This window comes from Sarcophilus harrisii, chromosome 3 (assembly GCF_902635505.1).
Source record: "Sarcophilus harrisii chromosome 3, mSarHar1.11, whole genome shotgun sequence".
Taxonomy (NCBI): domain Eukaryota; kingdom Metazoa; phylum Chordata; class Mammalia; order Dasyuromorphia; family Dasyuridae; genus Sarcophilus; species Sarcophilus harrisii.
Window position 1 is genome coordinate 415,948,292 of NC_045428.1, and position 19,482 is coordinate 415,967,773.

Below are 19,482 nucleotides of genomic sequence, written 5' to 3' on the forward strand. Positions count from 1 at the left end.
AAAAATAGAAAGAAAGAGAGGAGATGCATGACAGTGAGTGAATGATAGCTAGAATGTGTTTCCTGAAGGAGGAAGAAGGGATGAAATTAAGGAAGAGATAAAAGGATTTCCTTTTGCCAAAAGTAGGGTTCCTTTTCCTCTGAGACAGGAAGGAAAGAAAAGAAAATGCTAAGAGGTTTGGAGGAGAAGGAAGAATTTGATGAGTTCTAATGAAATAACAAAAAGGGTCATCTGCAGGATGTTGGGGATTGGGATAAAATGAGGTTCAGTATTTGAGGAAGAAAAAGGAAAAGGTATGAACTCCATAAGTAGTAAAATAGGATTTAATAAGAATTAAAAGAAGACTTTCTGAGCGGCGTTGAGCACCAAATAATATTATGCAAAAATTTATAGCAGCATGATGTAGTCTGAGAATATATTTGGAGTCACAAGATCTGGTTTTGAACCACAAGTAGTGATTTACTTAACTTGCATTATTAGTTCCTGAAACTTGATTTCTTCATTTTTAAACTGAGGGAATTAAATTAGATGAACTCCAAAATCTTTTTCAACTCTAGATCTTGTGATATATAATTTTTTTTGAATTTCAATAGTGATGCTTAACAGTCCAAGAACTGGAGGGAGGAATGAGATGGTAGGCGTTACCAAGGATCAGAGATCAGAAACAGTAGCAGGACAGAAGGGAGACAGGAATTTTATGCTAAGTGTGTTTTTATGATAACACTTCCCAGACTGTGGTTATGGATTTATTGGATTTAATGAATCTAGGCTCATAGAGATGGCAGTCTGATAAAATCTACAGCCTCCTTCATAGAACAATATTCTTAAATGCATAAAATAAAATAGGATTTCAAAGGAAAACATTTTCCCCATCCAACTTCAAAGACTTCTGAAATCTGTCCATAGATCCCTTGAAGGTCTCTGGAACCCAAATTAACAATCCTTGCTCTAGATTATTTGAACATTTCATGGATTGACACATGTGCTATCCATTGATAATTCCTTTTACTTACTACATGACCAACTTAACTCCTTCACTGGACTTACATCTTTAATGACATCCTGAATGCCATTTTTCCTACATAACTCTCTATTGGTAACAAACTACAGCCTGTGTATACTTTATTTCCTCAAAAACTGTGACTTTCCATTAAGTGTAGCTATATAAGTAAGCTCATTGAATGTTGATATTTTTAAAAGGTGGGCCTCTGTTTCAAAGAAGTTGTCATCAAAAGGAATACATGAGTCTATTTCCTTCCTAGATTTGTTATCCATCTCAGATGCTTGTCCTAGATATCATATGTAAACACACATATCTATATATTTGTGCATATTTATGTACTCATATAATAACTCAATGGGTTGTCTACTCATCACATTCTGGACAATACATATTCTTTATTCATTTAGATTTTTTTTCTTCGTCTGTGGATAGTTAGGCTAAACTTTTAGAGTGATTGTGGATCTCACTTATGAGGTTCTATGATGTTCTAGGGTTTGAAGCAATCAAAACAATGTCATCCAAAAATAGGAGCATCTAGAAGACTTCATCATCTATAGGCAATCTCTCTTCCCATTTGGATTCTTTATGTGTGGACATCCTTTATGAGAGTGTCCAAACTCATTTGGCAAGTATAAATATCCCCGTTTTATCCCTTGTTTCATATTACTACTCAGGAAGGATGAACAAAATTATCTATGTTTTTAAATCTTGCAAAGTCTTCTTGCAAATACTCATTTTGTTTGATTTTGACAGGCATGGGCAGCTCCTTGTTGGAGCATAGCAATTAAAGCAGCATTTTTCTCTACCAAATCACATGTTTTTTTCCCCTAGTTAGTGAACAATAAACACAATGAAATTTTGTATACTCTGTCCTTTTCAGAGAATTGTGTATCTGTAAATATATGGTCTGCTGTAGAATGTCATTTATGAAATCCTCTCTTGTTCCTTTTTATACCTTCATCAAGATGCCTCCTGAAGATTTTATAGAAATGAGAAAATAAGTATATAGCTCAATAATTAGTAATATTTTCCCTTATTGCCTTTTTGGGGGTTAATAATGAAGTCCATTCTGCCTCCCCAGCTTGTCTTCTTAAGATAACTTGCAAGTTGATCCTTCAACACTCAAAACTGTTTCAACCCAGCTAGCAGTTTTTCCTCTCATTGTTTTCTTTGGTGTCATTTCTAGTTGGTGTCATTTTTAGTTACTCATGCAACACTTAGAGGATTGTGATGTTGGAATATAAATGTAGTAGCACCATGTCATTGATGACAAAGAATTTTTAAAAAGTAAAAATCTTTTGTCTTTTAAGTTTATCACTTGTTTACTGTCCTCCTTTCAGTTTCATCCTAAATGCTCTCTAAGCAAATGATATAACATTTTGGATCTTATACTATGTTTTCTGTAATCTTATTTTCTCTTCTGTTATCTTGTTTGTCTGGAATTAACATAAGATAGCTAGAAGTTTGTTGGTCCTTTCTCTAAGAAAGTGTTGTGAGGGATCTGGCGTTCTCCTTAGAAGAAAGTCAAGTTTCATTTTAAAAAAAGATATGGAAAGGGGTGAGAGGAAAAAAATAGAGGTTGTGAAGATAGATTTGGAGTTCTACAGGCTACAGCAAAATGAGATATAAAAACAGTATAGAAGCTCATCAGGAGTTCAGAAAAGGTAAAGAACACTTCTACCTGGGATGACCAGGAAATACTTTATTGAGAAGATATTTGAGCTGAAGAAAGTTTAAAGAAACTTGAGCCTAAAGAAAGGAAACTATTTCCATTATTGAAGATAATTCGGGAACTATAGTTGTTTTTCTTCTGTAAACAATAAGGCTTAATAATGTAACAAGAATTTTTTTTTTCTTTTTTGTTGGCGTGGATATGGAATATGCTTCTATGGATTTATCAAGGCACATTTTATTCAGTATAAACAGTATTTTATAAATTGTTCATGTTTGACATTCTTGAGTTATTTACTATGGAAATAAAATATTTACTACTCTCCTGACATAAAATAAAACTTGTTTAGACTGTCTTGAGTATGAGATATGAATACACAATTTTATGGATCAGTACATAGCATAAGCATCTCATTGTCATTAATTTTGTTAAGTATATGTAAACTAACCATATTGATTTGGTTCTGAAAATAGTCGTATTATTGATCTATGTACATATTTTATATGTGTATGTATGTATGTGTTGGAGCTATTATGTAATCTGCCTTATAAAAATGTAAGCATGATATTGATTCTCAGTTTATCCTGGATAATTCATTTTTATTCTTCTCTCTTTTTTAAGTGTTTCATAAATAATGAGAGCCACTAGGAAATATATACTAGAAAGTATGAAAGCCAATGAAAAACATTTAAGCCAGAATCATCACAATTTTTTTTATTTTTTGCAGGAAGGAAATAAATATTTATTCAAGACCTACTATATACCAGATACTGTACTAAGTGCTTTAGAAATATTATCTCATTTTATCATCACCACAACCCTGGGAGGCAAGTATTATTATTATTCACATTTTACAGTTCAGAAAACAGAGGCAGACAGCCTAAGGAACTGGCCCAGTCAGCTAAATTCATATTCAAAAGTCACCTCAGTTCACCCAAGCTTCTGAGTTCACTTTCAAATCCAGATCCTCCTGAGTCCAGGCCCACTATTTTAACCACTGCATCATTTATGTGCTTCTAGCTACAAGATCACTATTTTTTAAAGAGACTCAGGATTAAGTCACTTGCCCGTGTTCACACATCTTGAAAGTATTAAGTGTCTGAGGTGAGATTTGAATGTGGGATCTCCTGATTCCGGGATTGCTACTCTATCCACTTCTAACTCCAGAATCATCACTATGGATGGGATTTTTTTATCTGTTGTTACAGTATATTATTCTTTGCCGTGAATTAAGGGAATTGGGGTGGGATGATGAAAGTGTAGCAGTCAAATAGAAGCTGGCAAACCTAGACACTAGGTCTTTTGTTTAGTAGCAAATTAGCAAATCACTTAATCTCTTTGGACCTAATTCTCCTTATCTGTGGAATAAGGGGCATAGACTGAATGCAGATTTACCAGTTGTTGGTATTTAAACTGAACCTTGGAGAAAGAGTAAGAATAAATGCATGTTTATTATATGAAGATTTTCATAGAATGGTAGAGCTGTAAAAGAGTGTGATGGTCATGTAAGAACAAGTCAGGAGAAATGGGCAAATGGGCAAATAAAATAAAATGTTTTTTTCCAGTCTCTTCTAACTTTTCTTCCATCCACTATACAAAGGCTTTCTTTTATCTCTCTCAACTTCTGGGCAAAATTAATCATAGGAAAGAGATGTTTAAACCCCCAGGGGGAGCCAAAACACAGAGAAGTGACAATAAATGTTATTATAAAGCCTCTGCAGACAATTTGGGAGAAAGGGGAAAATTATAAGATTTGGAAATAGACTCTGAGCCTGAATTGTTCTTCTATCACACTCACAGAGCTTTGGAGTGGGCTAGTCACTTGTCTGGGTCTCAGTTTCCCCTTATGGAAAATGAGAGATTTGGACTACATGGCCTCTCAGGAACCTTATTTAACCTCCATTTAGACAATATGAATTAGCTGCTATACATAACCATCTCTATCAGCAAAAGAAGACTTTGACTTGCGTATTTTAATTAAAGAAACAATACATAAAATATAGTCCTGATTTGCTTCTCTTGATAAATAGTCTAATTAAACCAAGAGCTTCTGTTAATAGCCTTTAGGATAGTATTCAAATGAAACGGTCTTGGATTTCTCGCAGCTCAGAAAAAAAATTAATAGAAAAAATATATATTTCAGCTTATCCCTAGCTTGGCCTATTTCAGCATAGTATAGTACACATACTTTTCTGTGGAAAACTTTTTTAAAAATTAAGTTGAAAAGATGTTGGAATCTTATATTTTAAAGAAGAAGATCACCACAAAAAGATCCATAAAAATTTCTGGCCAAGGATAGGGTTCAAGCTAAGACCTGATTAAAGACTGTTTTAGGTCATAATCAATGGTTTCTCACTCCTGATACTTCCCCATTCCCATCCCCAGTTGTCATTGAGTAGATAACAGCATAATTAAATAAATATGAAACTTGAGTACAGAGTGTAGTAGATGGAAGTAAACTTCCTAAAATGTATCACAAAAGTCGGAGGAGTTGGAGGGGGAGGAGGAGAAGGTTGTCTTTGCTCAGAAGCTGGGACTGCAATCACAGCAAACTTTGACATTTTTAATTACTTAGTCTCTGTGTGGGCAGTGCATGTGGAAGATGGCATTTCTAATCTGTCAGAAAATGCCCAGTGCCAATGGCTTCATTCCATTTTGACTGTGAGGGTCACTATGCCAGCCTGGGGCTAGAATGGCTTCTGCTTGAATTTTATATTCTAGTCAAATGTATTTGATTAAATTTGTTCATTTTGAATCTGCATCAAGAGGGGCAACTGAGCACTATAATAAGATTAACAAGTCTTCTGTACTATTTGTTTCCCATGTTTTATTAATGGATTTCCTCATGTGTTAAAATAATAGAGAAGTTTCACCTGCCTTGCAGCCTCAGAGTTGCTGTAGCAATAGAATGAGTCATTTTATGTGGCAACAGGCAGTGAACATTTTGTTCCTAGGTTTCTGGGAAATAGACAGTGTTTGCATTTCTTGTCTGAAACAGTTGCTGAAAGTAAAAGCCATTATATCAAAACCTAGATTGTTTGTACCAAGGTAAAAGTTCACTTTAAAAGACTAGGAAGGGCAACTTGTTTATGTACATATGTTTGAAGTATGCAGTAAGATAGATTTTAGTAAATATTTCCTAATTTCCTGGGAAGAATAGTTTTCTGGTGAATTTAAAATTAAGTATAATATAGTAAACAAGGCATATGATTAATAATAAACAATATTATATGTAATTCATATATAACAAAATTTATTATGCTATTATTTTAATTAACATTCCATATTTATGTTAAATTATTTTATATAATTATATATTATTTGCTTTAAGTTATAAATTATATGTAATTTATATTTTACTACATTTAATTAAACTTTAACTTTATAATTATAGTCCATTGCCGGAAAAATTATGTATAATGTGAATTAGAAACCTCTTTACATTTCTCTTGTACAAGATATGTAATATTTACCTGTACATGAACACACATACAGAATAAATAACTAGCACATTTCCTCATAATACTATGGAAGGTCACTAGAGATATACTTTTAAAATAATGTTTGTGATTTCATTGGTAAAAAGAACTTTCAAAAGAGGAAATGCCCTCTACTAATAGATGTCAGCACCTTTTCATCAACTTAGTCTTCAATAATTGCCATGTCCAAAGTCACCCAGCTAATATGTGTCAAAAATAGGACTTGACCCCAAATATTTCTGGCAAGAATCCAGCTCTCTCCACTACACAGTACTGCCTTTATAAAGGTACTTATAGAAATGGGGTCAGTTTGAAAATTACTTTTAGCCATAAATGGAAAAGTCATTACAATAATAATAGTTATAACTAACAACTAACTAAAGGCCAGCTAAGTAGTGCTGTGGATAAAGTGATGAGCCTGGAGTCTTCTTTCATATCTGGCTTAAAATCCTTGGTATCTGTGACCCAGGCAACTGCCTCGGTTTCCTTAGTTATAAAATAGGGATAATCTTACCTTCCAACATTGTTGTGAAAATCAAATGAGATAATAATCATGAATTAGCATAGTGCTAAGTGGCACATAATAAGCAATAAATGTATATATGTATTTATGTATATGTATATGGAGGGGATGTTATCATAGTAGTTATGATATTCCTGGAAGAGATCTTCCCTAAATTAATGTTTAATTTTTTTTTTACAATGTACAATGTGTATTTGAAATTGTGAGTGTGCAAATTTAACTCAGAAAAGCATTACTGATTTGAAAGTTAAAGACTGCAGTCACTAATCATTCAGTCAACTGATATTATTGCTTCTACTATATAGGCAGCTAAGTAGTATTGTGTATAGAGTGTGGGGACCTAGAGTCAAGGAGACCTGAATTCAAATTCAACATTAGATCCTAGCTTTATGATGCTGGGGTCAATCTCTTAACTTCTGTTAGTCTCAGTTGCTGTAAAATGGGAATCCTAAGGGGCAGCTAGATGACACAGTGGATAGAGCATGGGGCTTGGAATCAGAAAGACCCATTTTCATGAGTTCAAATCTGGCCTCAGACACTGTATGACCCGATATGAAGCACTTAACCCCATTTGCCCAAATTTCCTCATCTGTAAAATGAGCTGGAGAAATAAATGGCAAATTACTGTAGTATTCTTTGCCCAAAAAGCCAAAATGGAGTCATGAAGAGTTGGGCATGACTGAAATGATTCAACAACAAAAGACAAAAGTATATAAAAAAATTAAATACCAATAAACCAATTGTCTCCTGTGAGCAAAATGAGTGGAACAGCAATGAGTATAATAGGAATTCAGAATAGTAAAATATTGTAAACTGAGATGATCAACATTTTTATCAATGATTTGAATGAAGACTTAACTAGCTTTCTTTTTTTATTTTTTTATTATAGCTTTTTATTTATAAGCTACATGCATGGGTAATTTTTCAGCATTGACCCTTGCAAAATCCTCTTTTTCAACTTTTCCCCTTCCCCACCTCCTCTCTTATATGGCAGGCAGACCCATTCATGTTAAATATGCCTAACTAACGTTCTTAACAAATTTGCAGATAACAGAAAACAGTGACAAATTGTTATTATCTTTGATGATAGTATTTAAAGAAGATAGGATTCAAAAGATAATTTCAAAAGGACAAGATGGGAGAAATTTGACAAGAGACCAGTTTGTCTGAAAAAAAAATCTTTGGATTTTAGTGCAATGCAAGTTATAAAAGTCAACAATATAATGTGATAGACAAGAAAGATAATGTGATTATTTTATTTATTATTTTATTATAGTCTTCATATCACATCTAGAATACTATAATCAGTTCTGGATATAACTTGTTAAACTGAAGGGTGTCCAGATGTTAGGAGCCCTTCAGATCATTTTGCCATATAAGGATCAACTGAATGAACTGAGAATATTTAGCCTGGAGTAGAAAAGACTTCTGGGAATATGGCAGCTATTTTTAAATATTCGAAGGTTATCATATGGAAGATGAATTAAACTTGCTTGATTACAGAAGCAGAACTAGGACCAAGGAGTAGAAGTTACCAAGATGAAGGTTCAAACTTTAAAGGAAAATTTCCTAACACTTGAAACTATTTAGAAGTGGAATAAGTCATCTCAAAGTAGTAGATTCCTCCAACAGGTGTGCTGGCAAATGTTTAACAAATGCTAGTGGTTTTTTTTCTAACATGGTATTGAATATGGTTCTCTAGTTAACAGTAATGAATAAAGGAGTTTGAACCTCTGCCAAGGACTTTTTCTCTTTTTAGCTCTTCAATTCAGTTATCTTTGGAATATTTGAAATAGGTATTGGAAATCTCTATGTCCTTCCAACTTCTGTGATTCCCAATTGAGGGAAATTCTTCCTTAAATGGGTCCCAAACCCAGCTCTACCACCTCTCCCTAAATTTTCAGATCTTAAGGCCTCATCTTGTTTAAAGATCTCCATATTCCTCATCCTCTAGAAGCTTATTGTCCTGTTGTCTCTTTTATAGATAGCCAACTTTACACAACTATTGTTAGTAAGACCTTTGAGGGTGGCTTAGTATTTGATGGTTTCATAGATTATTTATAGCATATTCTCTTCTTCAACTAATTTTCTCTTTAATTCTTATCTTGTGTCTGTTTCTCATCCCAACGTAATCCCATGTTCATTAGTTGAGCTAAGCTAAGAAACACAATTCAAGGACCAAAGAGTATTGGATTTTTTCATTATTTTCTTTTTAAATAATTTCCTTACTCTCCTATCTCAAGCTAATAACTTAGTGGCCATCATTTGGGCCTCTCCCTCCAGTTTAAAGATCAAAAAATATTTTTAGAATAACTGTGTATTATCACACAGATTCACATAATAGTATCAACACATTTCCATCCTTACTCCAATAATGAGGCATTGCCATATTAGGCATTATAAATATATTATGGGTAATCCCACAGACTTCTGAATTTTTAAAAATATGACATATTTCTTTTAAATTTTTCCCTCACATTTCCCCAGTCATAAATGTTGTATTCTACATTAATTTCAATATTTATTAAGCACCTGCTTTATGCAAGACATTGGGAAAGGCATTGGAAAACAAAGATTTAATTTCAATATTTATTAAGCACTTGCTTTATGCAAGACATTGGGCAAGGCATTGGAAAACAAAGATTTAATTTCAATATTTATTAAGCACTTGCTTTATGCAAGACATTGGGCAAGGCATTGGAAAACACAAATTTAAAAGAAACAAACCTAAGTCATTATCCATTAAAAGGTAGAAAGAGGGATTAGATATGAATAATATAAATTTAAATATAAATTCATAAAAAAGTCTGGGAGACACAAAATGTTAAAGAAGGGCTAGAGGAATAGAGTGAAGCCAGATTGGGGATAGATGAGATATAGATAGGATGACAAAATAAATATGTATTAAGAACATACAATGTCAAGCACTGTGCTAAGTGATAGGGACACAGATGAAAACAGACAAAACAGCCCTTACCATGAAGAAGCTTATGTTCTAATGTGGTTGTACATCCTTCATTCTCAAAAGATAACCATGACATCAGGTAGGTGATACCATGGTATGCACGTGCATTCAATTTGAGCGAGAAATGCATTGGATTTGAGTGGGAAAGGACTGTGCAAAGTCACCAGCCTTACTTTCTCCTCCAGAGCCAACTAGATCCAATGGCAAGATATAGATCTGGACAGATGGAAATGCTGCTGGATGCAATAGGAGACTTGAACCTTTTTAAGCTAAGATCTTTGAGGCTATGTCCAATCAATGATTAAGACTAAGTAAGAAATGAGAAAAGGAGTGGCCCTTTTTAACCTTAAAAAGTTAATTATTCTGGGTGAGGAAAACCCTCAAAGGTTCTTGTCAAAATAGCAACACTTATTATTTATACTTATTCTGAAGACTATATGAAAGGGAAAGCTAGAAAGTGGGGGTAAAGCAGCAGAGTATAACTACAGGGGCTCAAAGAAACCTGGAGAGTTAGAGTGAAAGTTCTTGATTACCAAAGTAATGAACTTTTATTTTATTCTTTTTTATTTTATTTGGTCATCCTTTCACCCTTCTCCTTTGATGTTTCTTTTAATTTGTTTTGAATGGATCCTGTATTTCACAGGGATTGGAAATTCTTAGTGAGGATACTTTACTCTATCAATGTAGTTCAGCAGCTGTTTTGCTGCTTCAATTTTAGGAAGTCTTTCCAGGACACAGACTAATTAAGTGACTTTTCCATGGTCACATAGAAAAGAATGTCTCAGATCTGGGACTTGATCCCAAGTTATTCTAAATCCAAAACAGAATCTTCCCACTACAACAAGCTGTCTTTCAATTGTAAGAGAAGAGATGGCTGAGAGTATTTAGAAGCAGGTCAAAGAAGCACATTTGTGCATGGGAGATAAAAAATAATCAAGAAAGGAGTATGAGGAGAATCAGAAGACAGGATCTCTGAAGCCAAGGATAACAGAAGTAGTTGTAAAACAGTCATGAAAGATTAAGACTGAGAAAAAAAACATTGGGGTCATTGGTAACCTTGAATGGAGCAGTTTCAATAGAATAATGATAACAAAATCCAGAAATGTGTTATTAAAGATTGTTTATAAAATATATATATTTTTAAAATAAGTCAACATTTGCATGTTAGCCTCTAACTATGCATGCAAGACAGTTAGGATTTCTCTGGCCACCATCTCAGTGACATCTTATGGAGCTTCCCTTGAGTTTATCAACAAGCATTTGAGTGATTTAATTTTACTCATTTATATTTAATTGTAATATGAACACTACTTGAAAACAAAAATAAAAACTACATCTTTAAAATTATAAAGGAACAGACCTTCCCCCCCCCCCTTTCAGTTTAGGCAGAATTTTCCAACCTTTTATTTTGAATTAACAGCTTAACTAATTCTAACTAATTCTAATTTAACTAATTAACAGCTTAGCTAATTCTTAAGATGCTCTTAAGAGAAATGACAGTTTCATTTTTAAATGTTTATGTCCCTACTTTATTGAATTCATTAAATTATTCTTTTATTCATTATAACAGTGTCTTCTTTTCCATACAGATTGTCCTTCTTCTACCTGGGTTCAATTTCAAAGCAATTGTTATATTTTTCTTGAAACATCAATCAAAATAGGAAACATTGAGGATGTAAGAAATCAGTGTACAGACTATGGTAAGTTGTTCAGCTTTGTACTTTACTTTGGCATATTAGAACATAATAAATACAAACTGATTGAAGCTGAAGAAATGAATTTGGAAAACATCTGCATAAAGGTGATAATTGAATCCATGGGAATAGATGAAATTACCAAGGGAAAGAGTGTAGAGAGAGAAACAATAATGATTTAAAAATCGAATGTATAATTAATTGTCTATCTGTTATCTTTTCAAGCTTCAGTCTTTGATTATCTTTGTTGCTCTGTTCTAGAATTACCTGATACTAACTCTCTGTTGTTGTTTTACTTTTATATGTAGGACTTTTAAAAATAATTTTTTCTTAATTTTAAATATTGTCTTTAATTTTAATAAATATTAATCTTTTCACTGTATTTAAAGAATAATTAGCAAATATTTCGTATGCCTCTTCTTTTGTGTGATTTGAGAATAACTATTGAAAGATTAGAGATCTGCATTAGATTTTAGCCAGGTTGACATTGGGAATGTATTGTTCAAAATTCTTTATTGATTTCTGTAAATGAATTCTCTAAGGTCCCATGGCATAATTTGTTACAGAATATGGAAATAGGCCTTATTTTCCTGGCATAGTAAATTAACATCATACAGTATTTAATTAGATTACAATTTAAAAATCATTATAAATCCATTGGCTTCTACAAGGTCATACATAATGACGAAAAACTCATCTTTTGATAGTTAGGCCTAAACTATAGCCTAGTTAAGCATTCTCCTTAAGAATCTACAGAGAAACTTGAATTTTCTTTTACAAGGAAGAGGGATGGAAAACATCATCAGAGTAGTAACCTTTTGCCCCTGGATGTCACCCTAGCAAGGGAGTAGCCACCTATCAGCATCATTAATAAAGGGGGTAGGGGCCCATTTCCTTCCAGAAGAGACTTTTTCTTCACTCCACAAACCTTTGGCTGTATGCAAGCTAATTGTATGGGGGAAACTCCCTCCAGCATCCTGTTGCCATGGCATTCCTGTAGAGGGTCTTTCCTATGCCAGAGTCTTAAAAACTGAGAGAGAGGATTGAAAGATTGGTCATTCCCTCTCTTGATATGACTGCATCCACATTGAATTCTCCTTTGCTTTCCTACTACTGCCATACTCCATCTCCAGCTTCAGGTATAATTATGATTACTTACAATTCTAGATATCATCAATTTACATGATATGAAGTATAAAGGAAATGATTTTATTAGGAACTCTGAATAAATAGGATATTCATAAGTTTGGAGATAATAGGATTAGACTAAAGAATTCACCTTACAAATGACTGCCAAGAAAAAAAGACCGAAATATTTTTAACGTGAATGTATTAGTTTATTAACAATAGTAAGTAGTAAAGTAGTATGGAAAGGATATAATAAATAACAGTTTGGGCTTGGGTATCTGTTAGAATTCCATTTCTGACAATGACTTTGGGACTCTGGGCAAGTTCTTTAACCTTTGTAACTGATATCTTTATGAAGTCAGAGACTAGTTGAAATTTTTGTTGGTTGAAAGAATTCTTAGACTGGGAGATCTTTACACCAATGAAATAACATGACTGTCATGAATTTGTATTATTAGGATTAATAATAATGCCACTATCAATGTATGTGGAGATTTGTGCACATGTCAGATCTGAGAAGAACTTCTTCTATCAATGCAGGCTGGTACCTGTTCTGTGCAATTTATTGTCTTAGAAGGTTTCCAGAAACACCAAGAAGTAGTTAAGTAGCTTACCCAAAGTCACATTATCAGTTTGATTCAGAAATGGAACTAGAACAATAGTGAAATAGCATGGTATAGTGGAGAGGGAACAAGATTTGGAATTAGGAAGACCTAACTTCAAACCCTATCTCAGATATTCACTTGAAATGTGATGGTGAGTAATCTCTCTGAACTTTACTTTCCTTCTGTGTAAAAAAAAAAATTGTATACAAATATATATATGGCTGGATTCAAAGGTCTCTAAGGTCCTTTCGGTCTCTCAATCTGTGGTGTTATGACTTTGAAACCAGTTCTCCCTCTTCTTTAATATGCTGCCTCTCAATAATTTATATTTTTCAAGAAACTTTCACAAATCAAAATGGACTGATAGATTTTTTTTCCCTCAACAGCTTCAGGAGCTGATATGATTAGCATACATAATGAAGAAGAAAATGCATTTATACTGGAGACTTTTAAAAAACGATGGAAGAGCCAGGATGATATTTTATTAGGCATGTTTTATGACACAGATGGTAAGTGATAGTTCTGCTCTAGAATAGCATCTTATTTAATGTTAGAAATGCTTTCACTCCCTTAAGTTTCCTTCAGTTTTAGCTTCAGTGAAAATTGATATTTTCTGTGGCTACTGAGTAGCTCTTGCTGCCCTAGACTCACAAGAAGCAGTTTTTTCATAGTGTTCCACATGAATAGATCTACAAGATACTCTTGAAAGTTGTGAAGAATTTAAGAAATGACATATTTTAAAAGCTCAAAGTTGGTTCTTTAATTGAAATTTTGTTCTCAGTCTACTGTAATTTCACAGATAGCATTATAAACATTTAATAAGCGAAGAGGACATTGACTATTATGGTTAAATTACCAAATCACCAACGTGAAAAAAATCACAAATCAATGCTTGTTTGTGATACGATAGAACTTCCAGAAATCCTACAGGTTTTTGGAGTAGGTGTGATACAGCAGATATATATTTAAGGGTTTTGATCACATTTATTTGTCTACTTGACTATAGAGAAAAAAAACAGTGATGTTAAAGGCCCCAGTGTACTTGTTGACAACAGGCAATAATCTTATGCTAAGGACAAAGGGGAATCCTTTCTTTCAAAATTATTCAACCTAAAGGACATTAAATTCAAGATCTTCCTTAATCAGTAGGGAATAAAGGAAGGGAACAAATATTTATTAAATGCTTGCAATGTGCTAAGAACTTTACAAATAACTCATCATGAATCTCATTTACCAGGGAGGTAAATGTTATTATTATCTCCATGTTTTAGTTGAGGAAATTAAAGTAGGCAGAGATCAAGTTGCCCAAAGTTACATAATTGATTATTATCCAAAGCTAAATTTGAACTCTGGTCTGCCTGACTCCAGACCTATCACCATATCCTCTGCATCATTTAATCTGTAGAGGAAGAAAGCTTGAAAGTGGGCACTTGGTGTGTTAAAATGGAAAGAAGACTGACTTAGGATTCAGACATTCTGAGTTCAAACCGTCTTCCTTGCTCCCTGATTGACCAAATCCTATCTGTGGAATCTTGGGCTAGTTATTTAACTTTTCTGACCCTCAGTTTTCTGATTTGTAAAATGAAGAGATTGGACAAAATGAATTTGTAGGGGCCTTCCATATCAAAATTATAATGATATTCTGCTGTCTCCAGTGATATAATGTCTGAAGGGAAGAGTCCCAAATCAACAAAGATCTGTCTTCTTGCAGTTGTAGGTAGGTTGCTCTTATTTGATGTAACTTTAGAGGCTTTTGGCCAGTGTTCTAATTTATTTTAATCTGGAATCACAGTTTATCTGGAGAATATCTCTAACCTCATATTTTCATTTTTCTGAATTCATGAATTTCAAGCCCCCAATGAAGCCAGACAAGTGAAAACTTTTCAATAAATGACTTTATCCTAACACTCCTATGGGGTATGGGGCATACTCACAAAATGTACATTATTCTAACTTGTTTAAATATAATTTCATTTTGGGCAAAGGATTTTCCTAAATAAAATTCTCACCACTCTCTTAAGAGTATCTAACAAAATTGCTCATCTTTTTTCTTTGCTTGAATTCCTAAGTGCAAATTGACTTCTTATCAATTTCTAGCTAATCTTTGCTCCTTATACCTACCTAGTTTTTACTTCTTTTCTTTCATTCACATTCATTTTTCATTCTTTTCCTTCTTTCACATTTTTCAGTATTAGTGCTTTCATTTTTTGAGCCTCATAAGGAAAATATTAGGCCAGATCTTGGTCATTTTCCACCTGTTATACTAAAAACTTTTTATTGACTTTTGGCTCATAAAAATGCTATCTGACAATAATAATATGAGAAGACTTCCTCTAACCCACAGATGAAAGTTTCAAATGGTATGACAAGTCTAACATGACATTTAACAAGTGGAAAAACTCAGAAGACAGTCCAAACCTAATAGACACATGTGCTTTTTTTCAAACCAAGTCTGGTATATGGAAAAAAGGAAATTGTGAAGTTTCTTCTGTGGAAGGCGCCCTATGTAAAGCAGCTGGTAAGTATGGCTGAAGGCTTTTTCTTATTCTAAAAACAATGAAGGGGAAAAGAAGATTTATGCTCTTTTACTTTTGTTTCTTTAAAAAAAAAAAATGTTGCAGCATGTGTTAAAGATTGAGAGCTTGTGGGGACCTTCAAGGTCAACTAGTCCATATACCTCTTTCTTTGCTTTTTTTTTTTTTTTTTTTTTTTTTTTTTTTTTTTTTTTTTTTTTTTTTTTTTTTTTTTTTTTTGCTTTTTACTTTTTGTTTTCTTACTGATGAGGAAACTGGAGCATAAAAAGGTGAAAACCCAAGGTCAGACAGGCCCTAAGCAGCAGAGCTGGAATTCAGACTCAACTCTTCTGACTCCAAATCCAGCTCTTTTCAATGTGCTTTTCAGAATAAGCCCCCCAAATGGTGTCTTCCTAAATAGTGTGCAAATTAATTCTGTAACTTGCATAAATTCAGGAACTAAAGTCAAACCATGTAATCTAGAAGCATTCTTCTCATATTTTTAAGTATTGCAAGGGGAATTTTCCTTCTTAGAAAAATTATCTTAGAGCTGTCTGTGATAGTTCAGTTCAAAAAATAGTTTTACAAAGTCAATAGAAAAACTCTATAAATCCAGATTACTTGAAAAAGAATTATTTTCCATGAAAGAACAAGTCCTTTTGTCTAAACATACAAAAAGTTAATAACATTTTAATCCTTTTTTAGATTATAGGTCATCTATATTTATTTTTACCAAACCAGTGGTTTGCAGAAAATTAATTTTGTGTACAAAATTATATTAGAGCATGATAATATTTTGTTCAAAAGTCATTGAACATAATGTGAACACTGCACATGTTCTAATTATTTTAATTTAAATGTTTTTTCTTTGTAGTTGAAACTTTCCCTTTTTTAATTAAGAGATTTGAAATATCTGTTCGTTTTAGCTGACATTTTTTTCCATGTGTTGTGGTTGTTCAGTCATTTCAGTCAAGTCTGGGACTCCATTTGGTGTTTTCTTGGCATAGATTTGCCATTTTGCCATTTTCTTCTCCAGCTCATTTTATAGATGAAAAAACTAAGGCAAGCAGAGTTAAATGACTTGCTCACAGTCACACAGCCAATTAAGTGTTTAAGGCTAGATTTGAACCTAGGAAGGTGAATCTTCCTTACTTTAGGCCCAGTATCATATCCACTACTTCACCTAGCTGATCCACTTTTCTTTATACTGTCAATAATCATCTTTTCAATTTAACTCTACAACCAAAACTCTAGTAAAGACCTTATTTTCGAATCTCCCTAGGTATAGTATTGAAGTAAGTCATAATGACAATTTTTCATTCACTGAACCATTCTATTTTCCCAATTTTTAAAAATTATGACCAGGGAAAGAAACAAATGTTTTGTACTAGTGGGACCCCAAAGACAGTTATGAGACATATTTAAATATATCCTCCCTTTCCCACCAGTGCCACCAAGGCAATCTACCACAATTTTAATTGCTTATTTTGTCATTGCTTCTACTGATTGACATCTTAGCTAGACAAAACAACAATAGCAAGATGACAATCTTGTTAGGCCTTCCTTCCTCTCCTCTTTGTTCAAGATATCTGGTGATATCCTAGGTCTTCTTTCATAATGAAAAGATAAACTACAGCTGATTCAACACAAGATCCCATTCTGAGGATACTGGTGCAACAAACAGATGCTAGTTATTATTTTCTTTTGTTGCTTTGTAAATAACTTGAGTAGCTGAAGAGGTGAGGATGCAAGATTTCAGGTAGGATCTGGTTTTCTGCAAAGGACTTCAATATCTTCATTCTCTATATGTGCTTGTATCCCTGCATAATACATTAGTGTTTGATAGATAGCAAAATATCTCCTGTTAAAAAAATTGGGAGAGAAGAGGAAGGGAAGAAAGCGTGGCATATATATAATTTGAATGAAATAAAAGTTATTTTGCTATGATATGCTGGTGATTAAATAGGCATTTAAATGTACTAATATAATAATCCTATCTCTATTCTTAAATTCTCATAAGGAAAAAAAGATTTCTTAACTTTTTGTCATTGGCAGTTGAAATTTTATAGCAGAGACATATTATTACCATTGTTTGGGGTTATTTTCATTTTTTTAATAGTTTCCTTCACATGCACACTTTAGAGCATAATTACAGCAAAAGAAAACATTAATAAGTATGCAGAATACATGTAAGTTGGCAAGTTTTTGTTTTGAAATTCATTGCTTAGCAAGATAACTGTATAAATATGCATACATATTATTGGATTTAATATATATTTTAACATATTTAACATGTATTGGACTACTTGCTATCTAGGGGAGAGGATGGGGGAAGGAGAGAAAAATTTGGAACAAAGTTTTGCAAGGATTAATGTTGAAAAATTACCCATGCATATGTTTTGTAAATAAAAAGCTTTAATAAAATTTTAAAAAATAAAAATAAAGTAAAAAAGGACATTTCAAAAAAATGAAATTCATTGCTTAAAGTTAATAAGCTAAAAATTATGAATTTTTAAATTCTGATTTTCTTTTTTTCAGTTTCTTATGAGAAGAAATACTTGCCAGGTGAGCATTATTCTTTGCTTTAAATTTAATTAATGTTCCACATGTACTATGATGAAAACACAGCATGTTACCCTTCTTGTACTTATAGACTGTCTTTGCCTTTTTGTTTTCTTTTGGGTCCTAGAATCAAAGATTATTTAAACAAATGGTCCATCACACAAATTGTCTCAGCTTTTACATGAATGGGACAAAAAGCCACTTGTTTGTCTGCTTTACATGTTAGATATTTTCTTCCAAAGTCCAACTCCAATGCCAACTCTCTAGGGCACTTTCTCCAGTGCCCCTTTCATGATCCATCTCTCCCAGTAGAGCTTGCAGAGTACTTTGTTTTATGACACTAGTATCCTTTTCATGTAATAATATTGTGTTATTCACAAGTATAGAGGAGGGGAAGACACACAGAAGGCATTTAGTCTGAAAAAGACAGGAGATTGCAAGCTCAATTTGAGTGAACAGTGTGATGTGTCAGTCCCCCTCCCCAAAAAAAAGGAAGAAGAAGAAAATGTCATCTTGAGGGATGTTAACAAATTCATGGCTTCCAGGAATCAGTATATTGGTCTCTTCTTTGTTGTTCATTTGTTCAGTCATGTCTGACTCTTCCTACTACCGTGGACCAAAGCACACTAGGTTCTTCTATTCTCCATTATCTCTCAAAATCTGTCCAAGCTCCTGTTCAACAAGCTCCTTGTTTCCAAGGGTCTTTCTGTACTCTGTCCAAGTCAGATAATAATTAGAATGGTGTGTTCTTTTTTAATCTCCACATTTTAAATAGGATGCTGATAATACTCAAGGCAAACAAGACAGTGAAGGATCTTGAGTCTATGCCATAAGAAAACTGAATGAAGGAATGGGGTTGTTTAGTCTAAAAAGAAAGGAAGAACATATGTAATCTTTAAGTTGAAGAGTTGTCATTTGAAAGAGGTATTATTCAGTTTATTCTGTTTGGCCCCAGAGGCCTGAAGCAAGTGGAGTATGTGGAAGTTACAAAGAAACAAAATAGACTTGAGGAAGGAGAAAGTTCCCATTTATTGTGGTTCAGTCATTTTTCAGTCATGTCCAATACTTTTTTTATCCCATTTGGGGTTTTCTTAGCAAAGATACTGGTCAAAAAAAACCTGATAGTTTGCCATTTCCTTCTCCAGCTCATTTTACAGATGAAAAATCAAGGCAAAAAGGGTAAAGGAATTCCCCCAAGGTCACATAACTAGTGAGTGTCTGAGGCTAGATTTGAACTCAAAAAGGTCAGTGTTCCTGACCCCAGCCCCAACATTCTATTCTCTTTGCCCCATAGCAGTCCTTCCATTTATTAGAGTTCCCCAAACAGAAACGGGATGA

At 33.3% G+C, this 19,482-nt stretch overlaps 1 protein-coding gene across 2 annotated transcripts in view; it reads left to right on the forward strand.

Moving 5' to 3' along the window:
• The window catches only part of LOC100913237 (CD302 antigen), a 176,982-nt gene that overhangs the window by 139,551 nt on the left and 17,949 nt on the right, over positions 1 to 19,482 (forward strand). For both annotated transcript variants that reach the window (XM_023499237.2, XM_012544758.3), the window contains 4 exons: positions 11,232 to 11,342; positions 13,456 to 13,578; positions 15,414 to 15,587; positions 18,121 to 18,147. In XM_023499237.2, the coding sequence (XP_023355005.1) occupies positions 11,232 to 11,342; positions 13,456 to 13,578; positions 15,414 to 15,587; positions 18,121 to 18,147 (435 nt within the window). The remainder of the gene's footprint in view (positions 1 to 11,231; positions 11,343 to 13,455; positions 13,579 to 15,413; positions 15,588 to 18,120; positions 18,148 to 19,482) is intronic.